The sequence below is a fragment of the Eubalaena glacialis genome, chromosome 10 (genome assembly GCF_028564815.1).
Source record: "Eubalaena glacialis isolate mEubGla1 chromosome 10, mEubGla1.1.hap2.+ XY, whole genome shotgun sequence".
Lineage (NCBI taxonomy): Eukaryota > Metazoa > Chordata > Mammalia > Artiodactyla > Balaenidae > Eubalaena > Eubalaena glacialis.
Genome location: NC_083725.1, coordinates 78,182,662 through 78,200,310, shown reverse-complemented (window position 1 = coordinate 78,200,310; position 17,649 = coordinate 78,182,662). Strand labels below are relative to the sequence as shown.

The 17,649-nt window shown below is 45.0% G+C and overlaps 1 protein-coding gene across 7 annotated transcripts in view; it reads right to left on the bottom strand.

Moving 5' to 3' along the window:
• The window catches only part of TEAD1 (TEA domain transcription factor 1), a 264,355-nt gene that overhangs the window by 173,386 nt on the left and 73,320 nt on the right, over positions 1-17,649 (bottom strand). For all 7 annotated transcript variants that reach the window (XM_061201474.1, XM_061201476.1, XM_061201470.1 and 4 more), the window contains one exon: positions 7,264-7,519. In XM_061201474.1, the coding sequence (XP_061057457.1) occupies positions 7,264-7,420 (157 nt within the window). In that variant the 5' untranslated portion in view covers positions 7,421-7,519. The remainder of the gene's footprint in view (positions 1-7,263; positions 7,520-17,649) is intronic.

The window sequence follows — 17,649 nt, the reverse complement described above, 5'->3', positions numbered from 1 at the left end:
AGCTCCAAGCAGGAATTTCCAAACACCACAGATCATCCTCACCTGGATGGCCACCCAGTACACCTCCAGCACATAACAAAATTCAACTCCTCATTCCTCTCCTCTCTACAAACTGCTTCTCTTGTCTCCACTCCCCATCCATTTGATAGTCCCATCGTCCTCCCCATCACCCAGAAGCAGAACCCTGGAATCATCTTCAACTCTATCTTCTCTTTCACAAATCGCATCTGGTCAGCCAATCCTGTTGGTTCGACCTCTGAAACTTCTCTGCCAGCACCATCAGTACCGTAGTTTAGGCTCAGCCTCTCCCACTGGCCTACTGCAATAGTCATCTAACTTCTCTTCAAGCCTTCAGAGCTGGCTTTGTCACACCCAGGCTGAGTCACATCACCTCTCCTGAAAACATGCAATGGTTTCCCTTTGTCCCCAGGATGAGCACCGGACACCGTGGCATGGCACTCGAGGTCCTCCGCGATGCAGTGCCAGCCCACGTTTCTAGGTTCATCTGCCATCTCCCTCCAGGATACACCCTCAATTCTAAGAGCACCAGAGCTGGGTCCTTTCAGGACTCTGTGCCTTTATCATGCTGCTCCCTTAGGCCTGAATGCCTTTCCCCTTCTCTCTCTCCCCACAGTAGCAAATGTGAACCTAGGCTTCAGAAATCCCTTGAAGTTATATGCAACAATTCTATAACTGTGCACAAGCATGCATTTTTTTGGAAAAGAGATCCACAACTTTCTATAGATTCTCAAAGGGGGTCTGTAATCCAAAGTAAGTTTAAAAGCAAAAAAAAAATTTTTTTTAATTAAAAAAAACAAAAAACACTAAGTGGCCTTTTCCCATTGAAAGTTAGTTCACCAAGTCTGCCTCTCTGACTCTGACTCTTCCAGCCTTTTGCATTTTCAAATACAGACATGCGCATTCCCCAATCATAAACAATCATACTTTCTTTCTACTGCCCTACCACTGAGCCGTATATGTCTCTAGTACAGAATATACTTCCTTCCATGTCAATATTGTAGTTAGTTGTCTTAAATGACTTGTTGTATCAAGCTGACTTTCAAATGTCAACTCTACGACTTATTTACTATGGCCTTGAGCAAGTAACTTGACCTTGGTGGGCCTCAGCTCCCTCACCTATAAAACAGGGATCGTCAGGGTAACCTACATCATTGGGTTGTTGTGAGGAATAAACAAGACAACGCATTCTAAAGCAATGAGAAAGTGCCTAGCACACAGTAAGTAGTCAAACAGGTCAGCTTTCTTAATTATTTTACATCTGTAGTCCCCACTCACAGTCGAAGCACAGTACAGGCCCCCACTGAACGACTCACGAATCCATGTCTTCCCGAATCCCAGAGCTCACCCATTGCCACAGAAAGCTGTTGAAAAGCATAAGTTTCCAACTTGGTAATAATTTAACATTCTCTCTCTTATTTTTTTTCTCCCTTATGACCAATTCTTGAGCCATCCTAATTAGCTATTTTTTACCTGGATTGCACAAGGGCTCACACGTTGTGCATAAATCTTTGTCAGTCAGACCCCCCACTATGTTAAACTTCCCAGTCCAAACACTGATGACGCTGGCTTTGCTATTCTCACAGGAACCAAACTATTTCAAAATCCCCCATTACTCATGTGTTCTGAGGATCCCAGAATTAACCCTTGTTCTGCTGCTGTGCCTGTGTGGGTAGAAATCCTTCCTACCTCTTGAACTAACATTTGCCAACACACAGAGCAAAAACCAGCATTTCTTCCTTCTCAGTCTAGGAAGACCATTAAATATACAAACACACCTTTCTCTCTCTTTTTTTTTTTTTTTTCTGTTTTCTCCCTTCCTTTCTAGTCAGCTCCTCTCGGGGCTCGGAGGTTTACTTACTCACCTTTCTTTATTTTAAATAATAACTCACACATGCATATATTCAGCATCCAACACTGATACCTTCTCTGTCCAGCAAGACAGGGTGGGGCCCCTGCCTTACGGAGCTTCTAGCCTGTTCTAAGGGCACAGCGCTTTATCCTTCACATTTCTAGCAAATTCACTTGAAATAATATCCCAAATCACAGGTAAGACAGAAAGAGGAAATCTAAGATGCCACATGATGTTCAGATAGAGAACTGGGAAGAACAAGTTCAGCTCAGGCCCCAAGGCTCACTCTCCCAAGGCCGGGAGATCCTACAGGGCTCAGATTCTACAGCCATTTCCACATCAGGGCTTCTGGGGCCTCCACAGAGGTAGACCACCTTCCTGGTCCCCATAGAAATGATGTGAAAGTACCCTGTCTTACAAAGGGACGACTCTGCATTGCCTTGACCAGTTCTTCAGAACAGGAGGAGCCTGGGGACCTCAGATGTCAGCCTCTTTGCCTGCACTGACTAACTGGTGCACACTTGTGCTTGCTTCTGTGCACTCCTTCTGATGTCCCCTTGTCAGTTCTGCCACCACCTCACTGAAGCGGCCCCTTCTCTCTTCTATCTTGTACTTCTATGAAGTAAACAAAAGAGGCAAGTCCGACTCCTGTGCTCCCCTGGCTGGGAGGGCTCAGGTCAGCAATTGGGGAAGACCAGCCAGGGAGGACTGGCCCAAAGATACCTTCCTCCTCATCTTTTCTATGCCTCACAACTCAGCTCTCTAGGGCTGACCAGTAGGCCTGGCAACCCAGCAAGAAAGTGGGGGCACCCCTGGAGCTCTCCTAAGCAAGGACCCTGAAGATATCTGCTCATAAAAGGAGAAAGCAATTGTCCAGCAATTGCTCTGCCCAAGCTGCCTGTAGGATCCTAGGGTACCAGAATCTTCCAGACATCTTTCTGGCCACTACCAAGGCCAGCCTTATGATCTAGGATCATCCCCGCTGCGATATTTGAGAAGCTTTCTTACTGCCAGCATTGGGCCAGGTGCCCTGGACATTGGTGGCCAAGAACAGGCTTCAAAAGGCTAAGTGGAAGGTGAACATCTTCAAAGGGGCCTCAGACTTCCCAGAAAGCTCTGGCACACAGCCCTAACCTCAGGTCAGTGCTTCCTGCAAATGAACTTGTGATGGCTCCATGAGGGCAGGGACTGTCTGTCGGCTCGCTGCTGTATCCCTGACAACCCCTAGTACGGGGCTGGAATACAGGCGGTACTCTCAATGCTGACTTGTTGAATTCACTTATAATGACCTCCAGCAAGGAAGGAATGAAAGCACAGTGGAAAGAGTCCGGGTTTGGGAGTCAGACAGAGCTGGTTTTGAAAGCATCCAGCTATACCATTTATACTGGTCATGCACAAGCCACTTTATCCCTTTTAGACTCAGCTTCCTCATCTATAAAGTGGGAATCACAATACCCACCTCAAAGTGTTGTTGTGAGCATGAGATGGAAGTTTTATGCAAAGCCTTTAACCCAGCTATATTGGCAGAGAGCACTTCTTTATTTTCACTTCAGAAACACTGATTAACTCTCACTGTATGCCAGACACTGTTCAAACGTGGTAGGGGGATCCCAAACCACAACAAGTTCATTTAATTCTTAAAACAATCCTGTGAAGGAATATCTATCTAAATCTCTCTTGCAGTTGAAGAAATGGAGGCACAGAGAGGAAAAGCAACTTGCCCGGGGTCTGATGTCTAGAAGAGGTAGGGCCAGGCTTCATATCAATTCCAAAGTTCAAAATTTAAGGTGCTACACTGCGTGTCTCTGAGGCAAGCAGCCAGTGAATGTTAGCTCCGGTCCCTAACTTGATTATGAGAGATATTTAACCACACTGCCTGACTAGGGTTTTCAAGTGCAACAGAAAACACATCCAGACATTCCCATGATTCACTGTTTTGTTCTGTCTTGTTTTAAGCTGTGACCTGCTCCTGTGAAATTCAATTCCAGACAACTTTGCTGATCAAGAACATCTCTGCCATCTTGTCCTCCTGCCCTCTACTCCACAACTATCTACCAGAGAAGAGACACACAGCTATGTAAAAATAAGAAAAAGAAAGGAAAAAGAAAACACAGTGAAGAGAGGGAGTGAGCTTGCAACCTCTCAAGAACAGTCAAAGAAGTCTCACTCTCCTTCTAATAATCCCTAAGAACAACTGCCTACCCATAGGGTACCGCAGGCAGAAATAATCTGTCCACGTGGAGACCAATCACATAAAGGCTCAGCCTCTCCACAGACCCAGGTGGCATAGGGAAAATTAAGCCATCTTTTCTAATGGCCCAAACCTCAACGTAAAGAGAGCTTTCCATTTTCCCCCTCTATAAGATTGCATTTGCCCTACTGTCAACCGTGGAGGAGATTTCATTACCAAAATAAATCAGCACTGCACTTGACCTTGCTTCTCCAAAGGCTCCGGATTAGTGACATCACAATACTCTACAGATGCTCAGAAATACCGGAATAACCCCCTCAAGACAAAAACACTTGGTATTTCACTAGAAGGCATTAAATTATTTTGATTTTACTCCACGGAATCCAAAATGCTTTCAATGTTTTCATTTCCAAAATGCTTAAGAGAAAAAGCATGCTCTTAGGACCTTCAGAAACCTCGACTCCTGGTCTGGTTTGTGTCCTGATTCACGTGTGGTAAGATGGGGAACAGGCCGGAAGCCAAGAAACAGTAGCTCTGGTCCCACACTGCTCACATGACTCAATTCCCGAGTGGCTGGGGCCTCACTGTGGAGGCTCCCAAATCAACCTTCTCTCACCCTCAAAGTTACAGGCAGGTCCCATGCAGCTCTCAGGCACCTGGGCTAGCTTCTCTGAAGGGATCCAGTCTCCATTTCCCATAGCCCTGATAACCACCATGTTTCCCTTCCAAAGCAACAGTAGAAGCAAAGCTCCTCCACGCTGGCCAAAGAGAGGGAGTTGAAGGGGATGTTTTCTCCCCAAGGCAGTGGCCTAGACATGGGGGTGGCTCCAGGGCCACTGCAGCAAATCCATCTCTTGCACCCCTAACCAGGACACATGACCTTGCAGTTGTAATTCCTAATGCTACTCGCTCAAAATGACTGCCCAATTTTAAATCAGGTTGGTCACCAACACAGTCAATAAATGTAACGTGGATTTCAGGAAAAAAAGAATCCATGCGTCAAGAACACACGCTCTCAGGAAGCACTCAGAATCTGATTACTTTCAGTATTAAAGACATGCTCCACAACTAGCGCCACATTTGTCAACAGACTGATCACTCTTACTGAAGTACAAGTCACAAAATCCAGCATCATACAATATACACGCCCCAAGGACCACGGATATCATCTACTTTACCCTCATTTTGTACAGGGGAGAAAACTCAGACACAGACCAAGGGTAGGATTGTTCAAGTTCACTGTGGGTAGACGGCTCAAATCCAAAGCTTCTCACAATTCTTTTTCCTAGTGTGCTGCCTTTGACCCCCAATTACCAACAAGAGTTCTTTCACAAATTATTTTCACAAAAAAATTAGTTCAATCTACCATGGCTGCCACCTAAAAAGTAAAATCAATGGAAAAAAACAAAACAAAACTGGAGTTGAAAAGAATAACTCTGGCTTTGAATTATGTTCTTATTCCTAGCCCAAAAACCTGCTTCATAAAGGGACAGCTCCTTTCCCAGTATTCCCAGTGAGAAATGAAAGGCAGTAGTTCTTCCCAACCAGCATGTCCAACACTAGGCCAGTATTTTAGATTAAAACAATTTCTGGGTAAACAAATGGGTGTTGGTACAAGGTAGAATGGCCCGAAGCCACCTTCACTACTCCTAATAAAATCAGCTTCAAAGAAGGCTCAAAGATTAAAGTGCTTTTCTCTGCCTTTAAAATGGGGAAGTTGTATTTTTAGGTATGAAAACAAGACCCTGAAAGCAAATAGCCAGGCTGAGGAAGGGTAGCCCAGGAAAGATACAAGCACACAGAAAATCGAAGGCCCTGAAACTTTCTACCCACAGCAGCTGAGATGTTTCATCCCGAGTCCATTTCACCAGACACGAAGAAGCTTCTTTGGCTACAAAGGATCACATGAGAACATAAAACAAATACTGAAGGTTTATGTTCTTTCTCTCCTGTGTGTGTGACACCGACTGGCCAAGAGAGAGAGACTCTAATGCTGCAGAAAGCAAAATTTTCTTTGTTTCCATTACATCATCCAAATTGGAGAGGGGTAGGGCAGGGTGGGGGGCACAGCTGGTGGCAGCTGCACCACCATCTGCTTTCTCCTCAGCAGTGGGTGCTAGTTTGAGCTGCAGCCTCCTACGGCTCCTGATAGAGGAGGTGCGGTATTAAAGGTACAACACCCTATTATGGAAAAGCTTTCAAATTATTTAGAAATAAATCACTCCCATGATAAGTTAACAACCTCCGGTAGGCTGCTGAGCCGGTTCTCTTTGAGTTTAGGTTATTTGTTTGCATCTCTTTAGACTCAGCCACAGTGCAAACTGTCAACTTAACGTGCCCAATTAGACAAGCAGAATGTATATGCAACCACCTGCCATCTGCTTCCCAAAAGGTAAGCAGGCAGAAAGTACAGGTCAGCAGCTGGAAGCCTTTACAGCAGGTGCAGGGAAGGTCCAAACCCAGTGTGCAAGCCCCAGACTAGTGGATGGGTGCTTGCTGCCACCTTTGGCATCCCCAGCCATCTGATCAACTGGTCTCATCCTCTTGGGTGCTCTTGGAGTTTTGAAGGCACTGTGAGGGGTCCCCATGTAGAAAGGGAGACTGGTCAGAGTAGCCTGGGGGTCAGTGCCTTGTCTGGCCATTCAACTGCAAATTGGCAACAATGCAGCAAACTGGTGGTTCAAAGGTCTGATCAAGTCCCTGGGCATGTTTTATATGGCCTATACGGGGTTGTGTTTAAAAAAAAAAAAAAAAAATGCTGGCTTTTAAAAATGAGTACATTTCATATATAAACATCTATCTTGCTAGATTTGGCAGCACGAGGCCCCATTTCTACAGAGCTCCAGTCAGTTATCTGGAGCTAAGCAGCAGCACTTCCTTTTGATGGGGCGTGCATTCAGAAGAATTAGTCCCCACGTTTGGTGTCTGCATATGCCACTGCAACTACCTCTGTTCCTATCTGGTCCTCGAGAGCTTTTGATATGAAGAAGAAGAAGAAGAAACTCCAGGGAATGATTTCCCAGTGGTCCTTTACTGACTCTCCTCTTCAGTTGAGATGCAGTCCCTTGGATGGCCAACTAAAACTGTACAAAGATCATTCAACCCAATACAAGGAATGGATCTCAGCAGAAGGCTAGCTACGTTGACCCCTTACCACAAAAGCAGGTTGCAGCATTTCAAAGGCGCATTTCAAATCACTTACCATACATCTTGCCTTCATCTGATAAGATGATTTTCCTCCTCCCACATGGTGGATAGATAGCCAAGGCTTCCTGAAAGCTCTGCTCAATGTCGGGGCTCCAGACCCCTTCTGCATCATTGTCAATGGGCTTATCTGCAGAGTCACTCATCCTTTCCATGTTTTCGGCAGGGCTCTCACTGCCGCTCCAGCTGCTGGGCTCAATTTTGGCGGTTGGATTTTCCAAGCCGAAGCCTGGAGCCTTTTCAAGAAAATAAACCTAAGAGAGAAATCAAAAGATGGTATGATAAGGACACGGTAACCATCAACATACTGCTCTTGCTGGTTCTACTGCATACTTTTCAGTCACCAGCTTTGCTTGGAGAATAACTCTTAGGAGAGAATATGGAATTTTGAGATCCAAGTGTCTTTTGTTCCTATGTATCACGTTAGGAACAGAAATAAAACAGCAGGCAGAAGCTGGATAATCTTCACAGATGACAGGAAATTTTCATCTGAGAATAGTACTCACTCTGAATTGCAAGTTCACAATGAATCATGCAAAATTTGCTAAGTACCTACTATCTACCAGGAGCACTTTGCTCGATGATAATCAAATCTCCAGAGCAGAACAAGTTGTTTAAAAGAAAATAAAGTAAAACAAAAGGCGTCTACTTCACTGTGGCAATTAGCACGATAACTCTAAAATGTCAAACCATCCCAGAATTTGTCACTAGGATCGCCAAGATGCAAGATGGCGGCAGAATGGCAGACAGAAGGAGGGAGATTATTTTATCACAAATACTCATTCTACAAACAGCAATGCCAGCAGACCTGGACCGGCTATTCTATAGCATTTATCCGCAGGGCTTTTTACACTGTACAAGTCAGGTCACTTTGCCACTCTCAGCTTCTAGATTGTAACCCTGAAGCTGGAACCAAGTTGTCCCCAATTCCTGCCTTCCCTGCAACAACTACAAGTGGCCAGCACATCTGCAGAAATGTTTCACACCCACATGAGGCACTTCATCTGGTAGCCTCCTTGGAATTCCTGATCACAGGAAAACTGGGGGGGAGGCTTTCGTTTATTTTTCTGTAGCACTGAAGATTACAGAACCAAAAGAAATCTTTCTCAAAGATTTATTCCCCTTAAATTATGCATGTAACCTATGGTCATAAAGGGATAAGCATTCCAAACAAATGTCAAACTGGCACAAACACCAATGTGAAAATGATCTAATCCAGTACCCCTTGCTGTCTGCACACTAACATATCAATATGCCTTTGTTGAAAAGGCATCAGATCATTCATTCAAAGCCTTCCCCAAAAAGGGGATAAGAATTCCTCCCGGGGATTGATCGGAAGAGGGGAGGCGCAGGGCCTGAGTAGGGAGAGCTTAGTGCGACCACCATTCCACCCCCTTCCGCCACCTCAAGTCCATGCAACATTACAACAGAGGCGGCCAGGAGGGAAGCAGATGCGGGCAGCCCTACTAGGTACCAGGCACTGCTCTGTATCCCAGGGCAGTCACCTCTGAGAGCCAGCACCTCTGAGAGCCAGCCCTTTCCTTCTCTCTCCCAACTGAATCCCTTTCCCCTGTCTTCCCCCACTGTGTATATCTACAGATCCCAGGTGCAGAAAGTCTGAGGCACAGGAACATTACACAATAAATGGTGTAACCAACGGGTGCTTTTGGCTCCGTATCCTGACAGCTTTTTAGATTTGGCAGCACCTGGATAAAGGAAACCCTCAGGTTATCTGCCTTTGAACGCTGCCACTGATCCATCTTTCAAAGAACTTGTCAGCAAAATATTTACTACTTCTTACCAACACATGTACACTGACACAGGACTTTAAAAACTGCCAAATGTTAAAGATATAAATTATGCCACAAGAAAGAGTTTTGTGACTGACCCCCAGATGAACTCTACAATGCCTGCAGTGTGGGCCTTTGAATTCTCAAATTATTACATTTTTTTCTTGGTTGGGATCTAAGAGTCTTATAAAATCCAAGCTGAACTGCACGCTACCCTAGAGTCTAGCTCCAAAGAGGTTTATTAGAGAAATTATAAGAATACATGTGAACTCTTTGAGTAGTGACTAGTCGTTCACCTTCTCCCTCTCCACCTTACCCCAAAACTAAACAAAACAAAACAAACAAAACCAGACACATGCAAAAACACAGGCCAATTCCTCAGCTCCAGGCAGCTCACAGCAGTAAGACTTCACTCCAGAGAGCCACATTTTAAGATTAAACTGTGTCCAGCGCTCAACCACTATGGTAGAGGGATGGAATCCAGGGGACCAGGGGAACTTTATTTGACTAAAAAGAACATTACCATATAATTGAAAGCCTCAGAGTCTCCAGACCAAAACACAACACCCCTAATTCAATAGCTGAGGTCCCCTCTGACACATCTCATTAACTGGTCATTCAGTCCATGCATGAACATCACCAATAACAATAACAAAGAACCCACTACCTTCCCAGTATCACCTCCTTTGTACTAACATGTTGAAATTCTTCCATCTATTAGGCTAAAACCCATCTCCTGGTTAACTTCTAACCATTCAGCCTTGAGGTCTATCCATGCCTTAGGGAAGCAAATCTCCCCCAAGACACCCATTTAGGTATGACCAGAGCAGCCCCCAGTCTCCTGACCGTGTTCCAGACTAGACACAATTCACATCATCCCTCTTGCCCAGCCCAGTTTGTCCACAACCTTCAATAAATGACACTCAGAGGTGGACTTAGGATCCATAAAACTTCTAAGCTCCCACCCTCCAAGTGCTGTTCCTGAATCCCGACTCTTGATCAATTGGGTTAGGAGCTAAAATCAGGAATTTATATCTACTCTATTAAATTCCATTATTTTTAGCCTTAGCCAGTGGCTCAAAACTGGTAAGATCTTTCTGAATCATAACTGCCAAGCTTAATGTCCTCAGACACCAAACAACTTCTGAAGGTGTTACACACAGGGAGGGTGTTAGACCTGTTTTGTAGAAGTTCCAAAGAAGATTATGGCTCAACATAAGGAAAAATTTCCTGTTAGTTCAACAAGTGGTAGATGGCCTTATAAGACAGGCAGTAGAGTCTTGCAGACAACCCCTTCAAGTTACCTCTAAAGCTAAGGGTCACAACTCCTTGGTTGTTGGGGAATGCAATATTAACTAGCATCAACTGATCCATCATCCACTTAGGAAGCACAGGCGCTGCTCTAAATGCTCACATGTTTTTATTCATTTATTGCAAAGGGAAGAAGAACTCCATGTCCAGGCTCTTGCATTGGGTGAACTGGAGCTCAGCAGGATGGAATTACCTACTCTGGACAAGGGCCAGGACACAGCCCCAGAAGCTACCAGATACATAATCCACAGACTTCTACAGGCCCTTGGTTTTACAACCCAATTGTAAGATGAGGCCCTGTATGGGCAGAGTTTCCAATCACAAGACTAGGAGTGGCTGAGAAAAGCTCCCCGTACTGGATACCAAATTCCATCCCTCAGTTCCCTTCCAGCCCAGCTCAAAATCCACCTCATCCTGGAAACCATCCTTGTATCTAGTGGCTTTGAGAGAATCAGCCACACATTAGGAGCATCCTAAAAATGTGTGGAATTAGTTAACTACCACCCATTCTACCTGGCTTCTGAATGTACAATAACAAGCACCTGCTTATTACCAACAATAAGATCTAATCAAGTGATATACGCATAGAATATCTGTGCCTGCAGAGTTGATGTCCTCACCTCCTCATACATCCTTTGAGCAAGGGAGCCAACTTTCACTCACTTCAGTAAATGAAGAACGTAGTATTGTGGGGCAGGGCGGGTGGAGGGGGCGGCGGGGTGGGAGGGGGGGCCGGGCGGGTATGGTATTAAGATTCAAACTGATCTGGATTCCAAACCTGTCTCACCCATTAGCCACGCAGCCCAGACTAAATTAGGCAATCTCTAGAGGCTCAGGTTTTAATTTACAAAATGAAAATAATAAATTAAATGCAATCCCAGTGCAGAAAAATCATTAAGTAGTGGAGGGACTCTACCCCATGGAGTTTCTATAAAGATTTAGTGAGATAATGAATGAAGGTGCTCTATCATCTGAAAAACCATGAACAGATGACGTTTTCAAGTCCATCATCTCTAGACAGTGGTATGGACCTTGTGATGCCCCAACACCTACTGATAATGGGATGGTAAAGAAATGAAGGAGCTTCCCTAATGGTTCCCTTTGGGAAATAAGTTTAAAGGATCCTCTTCCTTAAGGTCTTCAGATGCCTAAATGGAAAATTTAAATTGGTAACAAACGCCTGCACTTATAATGCACACGATCAATAGTTTTCATGTTCTTCTGGGAAGTTTCGTTGAGGGGAATAACCCTAAATCTAAATGAATGCCTAAAACAAAAGAGAGAAGGGAAAATGTTGTTGGTTGAAAATGTACTATATGTCATGTAGCCCCCATGTGCCTCAGTTTCCATCATTAACACTTTTCTAAAACCTCCTTTTTTCCTGAAATTCTTCCCAGCCACACTGGAATAAACTCCAAAAAGAAATGTTACCAGTGACCCAAACATTCCTGCTAATAGCCAACTCCCTAAATGAATCATTCTTTCAGGATTACCCACTTACATTTCAAGACAGGTAACATGAGCACACTGGAATGACATCTTATGATGAACATTATACATATATATGTGTTTGTGTGTGTGTGTGTGTATATACACACACACACATACATATACATAGTATTCAACCAGTACATATTTTGATTTAAAAGTCTAGGGGAAGAAAGAGGTTAGATGGTCAATGCAGGTGCTTCTGACACCAACTCTATCCAAGGGACGTATGCACAAGGGGTATGACGCAGGAATCGCTGCCCCCTTCATTTTAATTCCTGTGGGTCTCTCATAATGTAAGCATCTCACCCACTTACTGGTGATTTAAGAGCTCTTAAATAAAAGGATTACTTTTAACTAACCCTCATGATTAGGGAAATGTCACTGAACGTGAGGATCTAAAAAAAAATCCATAAAGCTTATTTTAGCCAATATCTTCATACTCTGTGAGGCAACAAGAAAAGAGGCAGACTGGAAGTTAGGACTCTGCCTCTACCCGAGTAACCCTGGACCACACAGTATCCGCCATGTGCCTCAGTTTCCACCGTTAACACTGAAGGAAACCAACTTCATCATTCATCGCCTGTGTTTCCAAAGACTACCTATAAGAGAACTTAGACTAAGTTGGTTTGTTATCACTCCCCCCATCCACATCCCAATGTCCTTGAGGGCAAGGACTACTACAGTCACCATAGGTATCCCCTGTGCTAGCACAGTACTTGGCATAATAAATATTCAAAGAAAGAAAAAATGAACCAACAACCAAATGATGTGAACTGAACATTCTTTGATAACAACATGACTGAACTTATCACCCAAGCTTTCCATGAGAAGGGTCAGAGTTTCAGCTCCTTTCCCATTCCTCACCCTGACTCTGGCCAAGGTTCTAATGAATAATAAGAGCCCCAAAGGAAATCAGCAAATCAGGAAGATGTAAGAGGACAGACTTATGCCAAGCACAGTTTGGATAACCAAGAGTTAGCTGTCTGATTCAACTTCTTATTTATTAATCACGATTACAGACAACCAAGAGCCCTTTGTGTTAAAGGGACAAATATGGTTTGGGTCTTCTAGGACAGGGGTCCCCAACCCCCGGGCCGCATACCAGGACCAGTCCACAGCCCGTTAGGAACCGGGCCGCACAGCAGGAGGTGAGCAGCAGGCGAGAGAGCAAAGCTTCATCTGCCGCTCCCCATCGCTTGCATTACCGCCTGAACCATCACCGCCCCACACCCCGCCCCCCACCCCGGTCCGTGGAAAAACTGTCTTCCACGAAACCGGTCCCTGATGTCGAAAAGGTTGGGGACTGCTGACCTACAGGATCGTATTTAATAACTGCACTGCCCGCACTGGGTATTATTCCTACCTTATGAGGTCCAGAGGCCTAAATAAGTTGACCGAAGTCATATATGCTTAATAGTCATTGCTCCAGATAGAGTGCACATTCCATGGGAATACCGGACTCCAACTACATCCTCACTAGACAGTGAGCTGGAGGCTGGATTCCAAAGGGAGAGAATGTAGGCAGTGCTGAATTCTCAGCTCTGTCCACAACTGACACCATGAAGCACAGTCTAATTAATTCCTAATGAATAGTTATGATACTGACTCACCTCCCTGGGTACTTGGGAGGAATGTCAGACACTAATGACGGTTCATCACTTTTGCATATGTAAATGGGGAGAGCTGTTATTTTCCTACCATTTCAGACACTAGCCAAACTTGCTAACAAGTGGCCTGAGAAATACAGGTGAGGATCGGCAGCCCGGTTTTGAAGGCAGTCTCCAGAGAGATGGAACGTCTGCTGTATAGTCAGTATCAGCCAGTGAGCCTTAGTGTCATACACTCCGATTGCCAATAGGTTCCCTCTAATTTCAGCAGGAAGGAGGAGATAATTACTCCTTCTCATTTTCGAAAATCACTTCTATATCAACAGGATCCATCAACAAGCCAATACCTCTTCACCAAGACCCCGATGCTGAGCACCCCATCAGAGGTCTTAGCATTACCCTCCTGGGATTCCCTGATTAATTCTCCACTCCATCAGCTCCAAGTACTTGCCCAGGTGACAGCTCGAGAAAGGCTTTGATTGATTTCATGCTATGCGGTTCTGTATTACCAGCCTTTGAGGGAATCACCTTCTCCATCCCCTTAATGAATGTTAGCCATTAAGAACAGAAATTCCTGTCTCTTCCTTTCCTCTTCACCACCACCAGGCAAGCTTAATCACTGCTCTCCTTCATCAGTAGGCTCCTTCAGAAAGACAAGGCCATACACTCAGGTCCAGGCAATCTATGCCATCTGACCATTCCAAGAGAAGACTTGCTATCAAGACAGTGCACCTGTAAGGGGAGCATGAGCTGGATGACATGACCTGTAGCCCAAGTCATGGATCCCTGGAAGGTGGGTTGTTTAACCTTGGGAAACACGTTTCAAAGCCAGAAACAGAAGCTTCTTTAATGCTCTAAGAGGGAAAAAAGAAAAAAATGCCACAAGAGTTAGCAGTAAGTAGCATTTCAAAAGGAAAATTCCTAAGCCCTTTCCCAGGAATAACAGTCAAAGAAAACCCCCCAAACTAACTCCTCCATTCCAAAAGGTCTGTAGAGTGAACACACATTTCAAGTAGACTCACCAATCCTAATGCTTAAACAAAGAAAACAAATACCAGGAAAAGAATACTCCTTAGTCACTAAGTCATGGGTAATGTTACTTTCTCAGTTGGTGAGATTCACCATCAGACTATCATGATGCCTCAGCATTTTAAATGACAATGAGTACAAATTAAAAATCAAAAGTAGACGGTTCATATTTTATTCTACTTTTTAAAAAATTTATTTATTTTTGGCTGTCTTCGTTGCTGCGCGCAGGCTCTCCCCAGTTGTGGCGAGCGGGGCCCACTCTTCGTTGCAGTGCGCGGGCTTCTCATTGCGGTGGCTTCTCTTGTTGCGGAGCACGGGCTCTAGGCGCGCGGGCTTCAGGAGTTGTGGCACTCAGGCTCATAGTTGTGGCTCGTGGGCTCTAGAGCGCAGGCTCAGTAGTTGTGGCACACGGGCTTAGTTGCTCCGCGGCATGTGGGATCCTCCCGGACCAGGGCTTGAACCCGTGTCCCCTGCACTGGCAGGCGGATTCCTAACCACTGCGCCACCAGGGAAGCCCCAGTTTTACTTACTTTTTTTATTTTTTATTTTTGGCCACACCGTGCGGCACGTGGGATCTTAGTTCCCCAACCAGGGATCAAAGCTGTGCCCCCTAGAGTAGAAGCACGGAGTCTTAACTACTGGACCACCAGGGACATCCTGACAGTTCATATTTTAAAAGCTACCAACACATCAGATAAACACATATGCTGCGTTTGGTCAGACCCTAAGACAAGCATTTCAAAAGAGTCCATCTCAGCCCCAGGCCAGAAGGAATGCCAAACAAATGGGCCTCATGCAATCAAGGTGCTGTTCCCTAGGTGGCAAGTCTGTAGGTCATGCCTGGGGCGTCATCCTTCTTACAAAAGCTGGTGGAGACTCACTCAATGTTACACAGCTCATTGCCGGCCAACTTAATGATATGTTGGCTCTGGACTGACTCCAAGTCCCAGCAGCTGACCTGCCCGGATGCAGCTCCTTTGGCTGATGTGGAATCCTAATTCTGCTGCATTAGGAGTGGCCTTCTCCACTCTACACAGAGAAACGGTCCTGGCCTGCCTTCTCCAGTTTCTACAATTTAGGATGCTTCTCCCATTCTGGCCATGCCTCTATCTACCCTGGATTATTACACAGCACGCTGGGGGAAAGCAGCAACAGGTAAATCCAGAGCTGACTTCTGCTTGGGTCATAAGCCAATCGACAAGGAAAACTGGACCAAGATGGCATTTGAAAGTGCTGAACTGTGAGGTCCAAGCTCTGCTCAGGGTCTTCAACTGGGTACAGTGGCATTCAAATGCTCTCTAAAGACCCAATGGATCCATGTGACTATCATCATCACCGCATCAGAGAATCCAAAATTTAGGCTCCAACATGCCCAGAAGGAAAAAACTCCTCTTTCCTGCCAACTTAGGGTAACCAAGAACACAATGCACAACGACAAATTTTGTTCCTTTCCATCCTCTCAACCATCAAAAATCATATGTTTACATTTTTGTGTGAGTGTTGGTCTGGCCCATCTTACTTTAAATACCCATTTCTAATGTGTCTGATCATAGAGATACTGATCCCATATCATACATGAGTATTTTCTGACTCCCAACACATGATCATAAAACTCCTTGGGAGCAGAAACAGAGCTTGTGTGACCTCTAGGACCGAGGGCAGTGGCATGTAGCATTAGGACACTGGATAAAAGAGGGACAGACAGAACAGCAGGTAGAACTATCTGTTCCAGTCCCAGAGTGATTCCACAGTTATCTTAGAGAAAGTGTATTCCAGGAGCTCTGGATAAACTGCTTTTATTGAATTATGCTTTTACGTGATACCATCAGCATACCCAGAAACATCCCATGAACTAGTCACTGGATGTACTCCAAGAAGTTGAGTATGTCCTTCATCACATTACACAGATTGCTCTTTACAAAGGTCCCAATGGAAAGTTCGATAACCAACAAAACACCACGTGTTTTTCACCTCGTGTTCACCCGACTAGGCTTCTCACTCGCTGCCAAAGAGCACTAAGCCCCACTGGCAGGCCCCTCAGAGAAAGCACGGTGGTTATATGGTCAGCAAGTTTGGTTTCATTCCCAAACCCACTTTAGGTCCCTACCTCAATCCTCTTCTTTTTCTTCCTTCTTTCCCTGCTTTTTAATTTGTGCTCTTTTACAGCCTTGCTGCCTTAAATTCATTCTGAAACAGGACAGGGCTGAATCACGAAGGGGAAATGATTTCTGTTTTCTTTTTATTATCTGTTTCAATTCAATACGATAAAAGATTTATTGAAACCCCCCACCCCATGTCTCCCCACCCATGTGCCAGGCACTAGAGAGAGGAAATAAACATACTCCCCTCCCTGCCCTCAAGGAGCACCCTTCCAGCAGGGAGACAGAGAAGTAGGTTAATTATCCTTCAAGACTTCAAGCCACTCACTGGGAAGCCACTCCCGCCATGTTCCTGCAGAAAGCACCTTCGCTCCCTAGGACAAATGAACCTTCTCACTCACTGCACAGGAATGATCTGTCTCTGTGGCTGTCAACCCTGTGGGTTTGTGAGATCTTTAAGGCTTAGGTCCATGCCTTTAGTCATTTTCCTGTCCTTGGCATTTAATGAAGGTCTGGCACACAGTCAATGCTCCCCAAAAATAATGACCCAAAGGGTGCCTAAAATAATGAACCCACGGGTGAATAAATGAATGAACAAGTGCATGAATATAATATGTCAAAAGAGGAATGAACTAAGTGCTGTTGGAGCACAGAAATAGGAGCTGATTCTGTCTCTCAGGTCAACAAGGGCCTCATGGGAGGTGATGCTTAGGCTGGTCTTGAAGTCTGAGTAGGATTTACTGGGCCAATTATGAGAAAGCTCAGGGAGGCCTGTGCAGAGAAGGGTATCTGTGGAGGGGATGTGGTGAAGAAAAGACAAAGCAAGAAAACAAAAGGTAAACTGAGCCAGACCACAAGGGGCCACACACACAGCAACAAAAAGTTTGGGTTGTTTCATTCAAAGGCAACACGAAAACGCCAGCAATATCAGGAGTATGCAAGCAGCTCCCAAAGGGAGGGTGTGTGTGTTAGTGTATGTGTGTATTTGGGGGGATAAAGGATGAAGAACCGGCAATTTTATAAATTTGGAATCCAAATTGTTTAATCAAAAGCATTT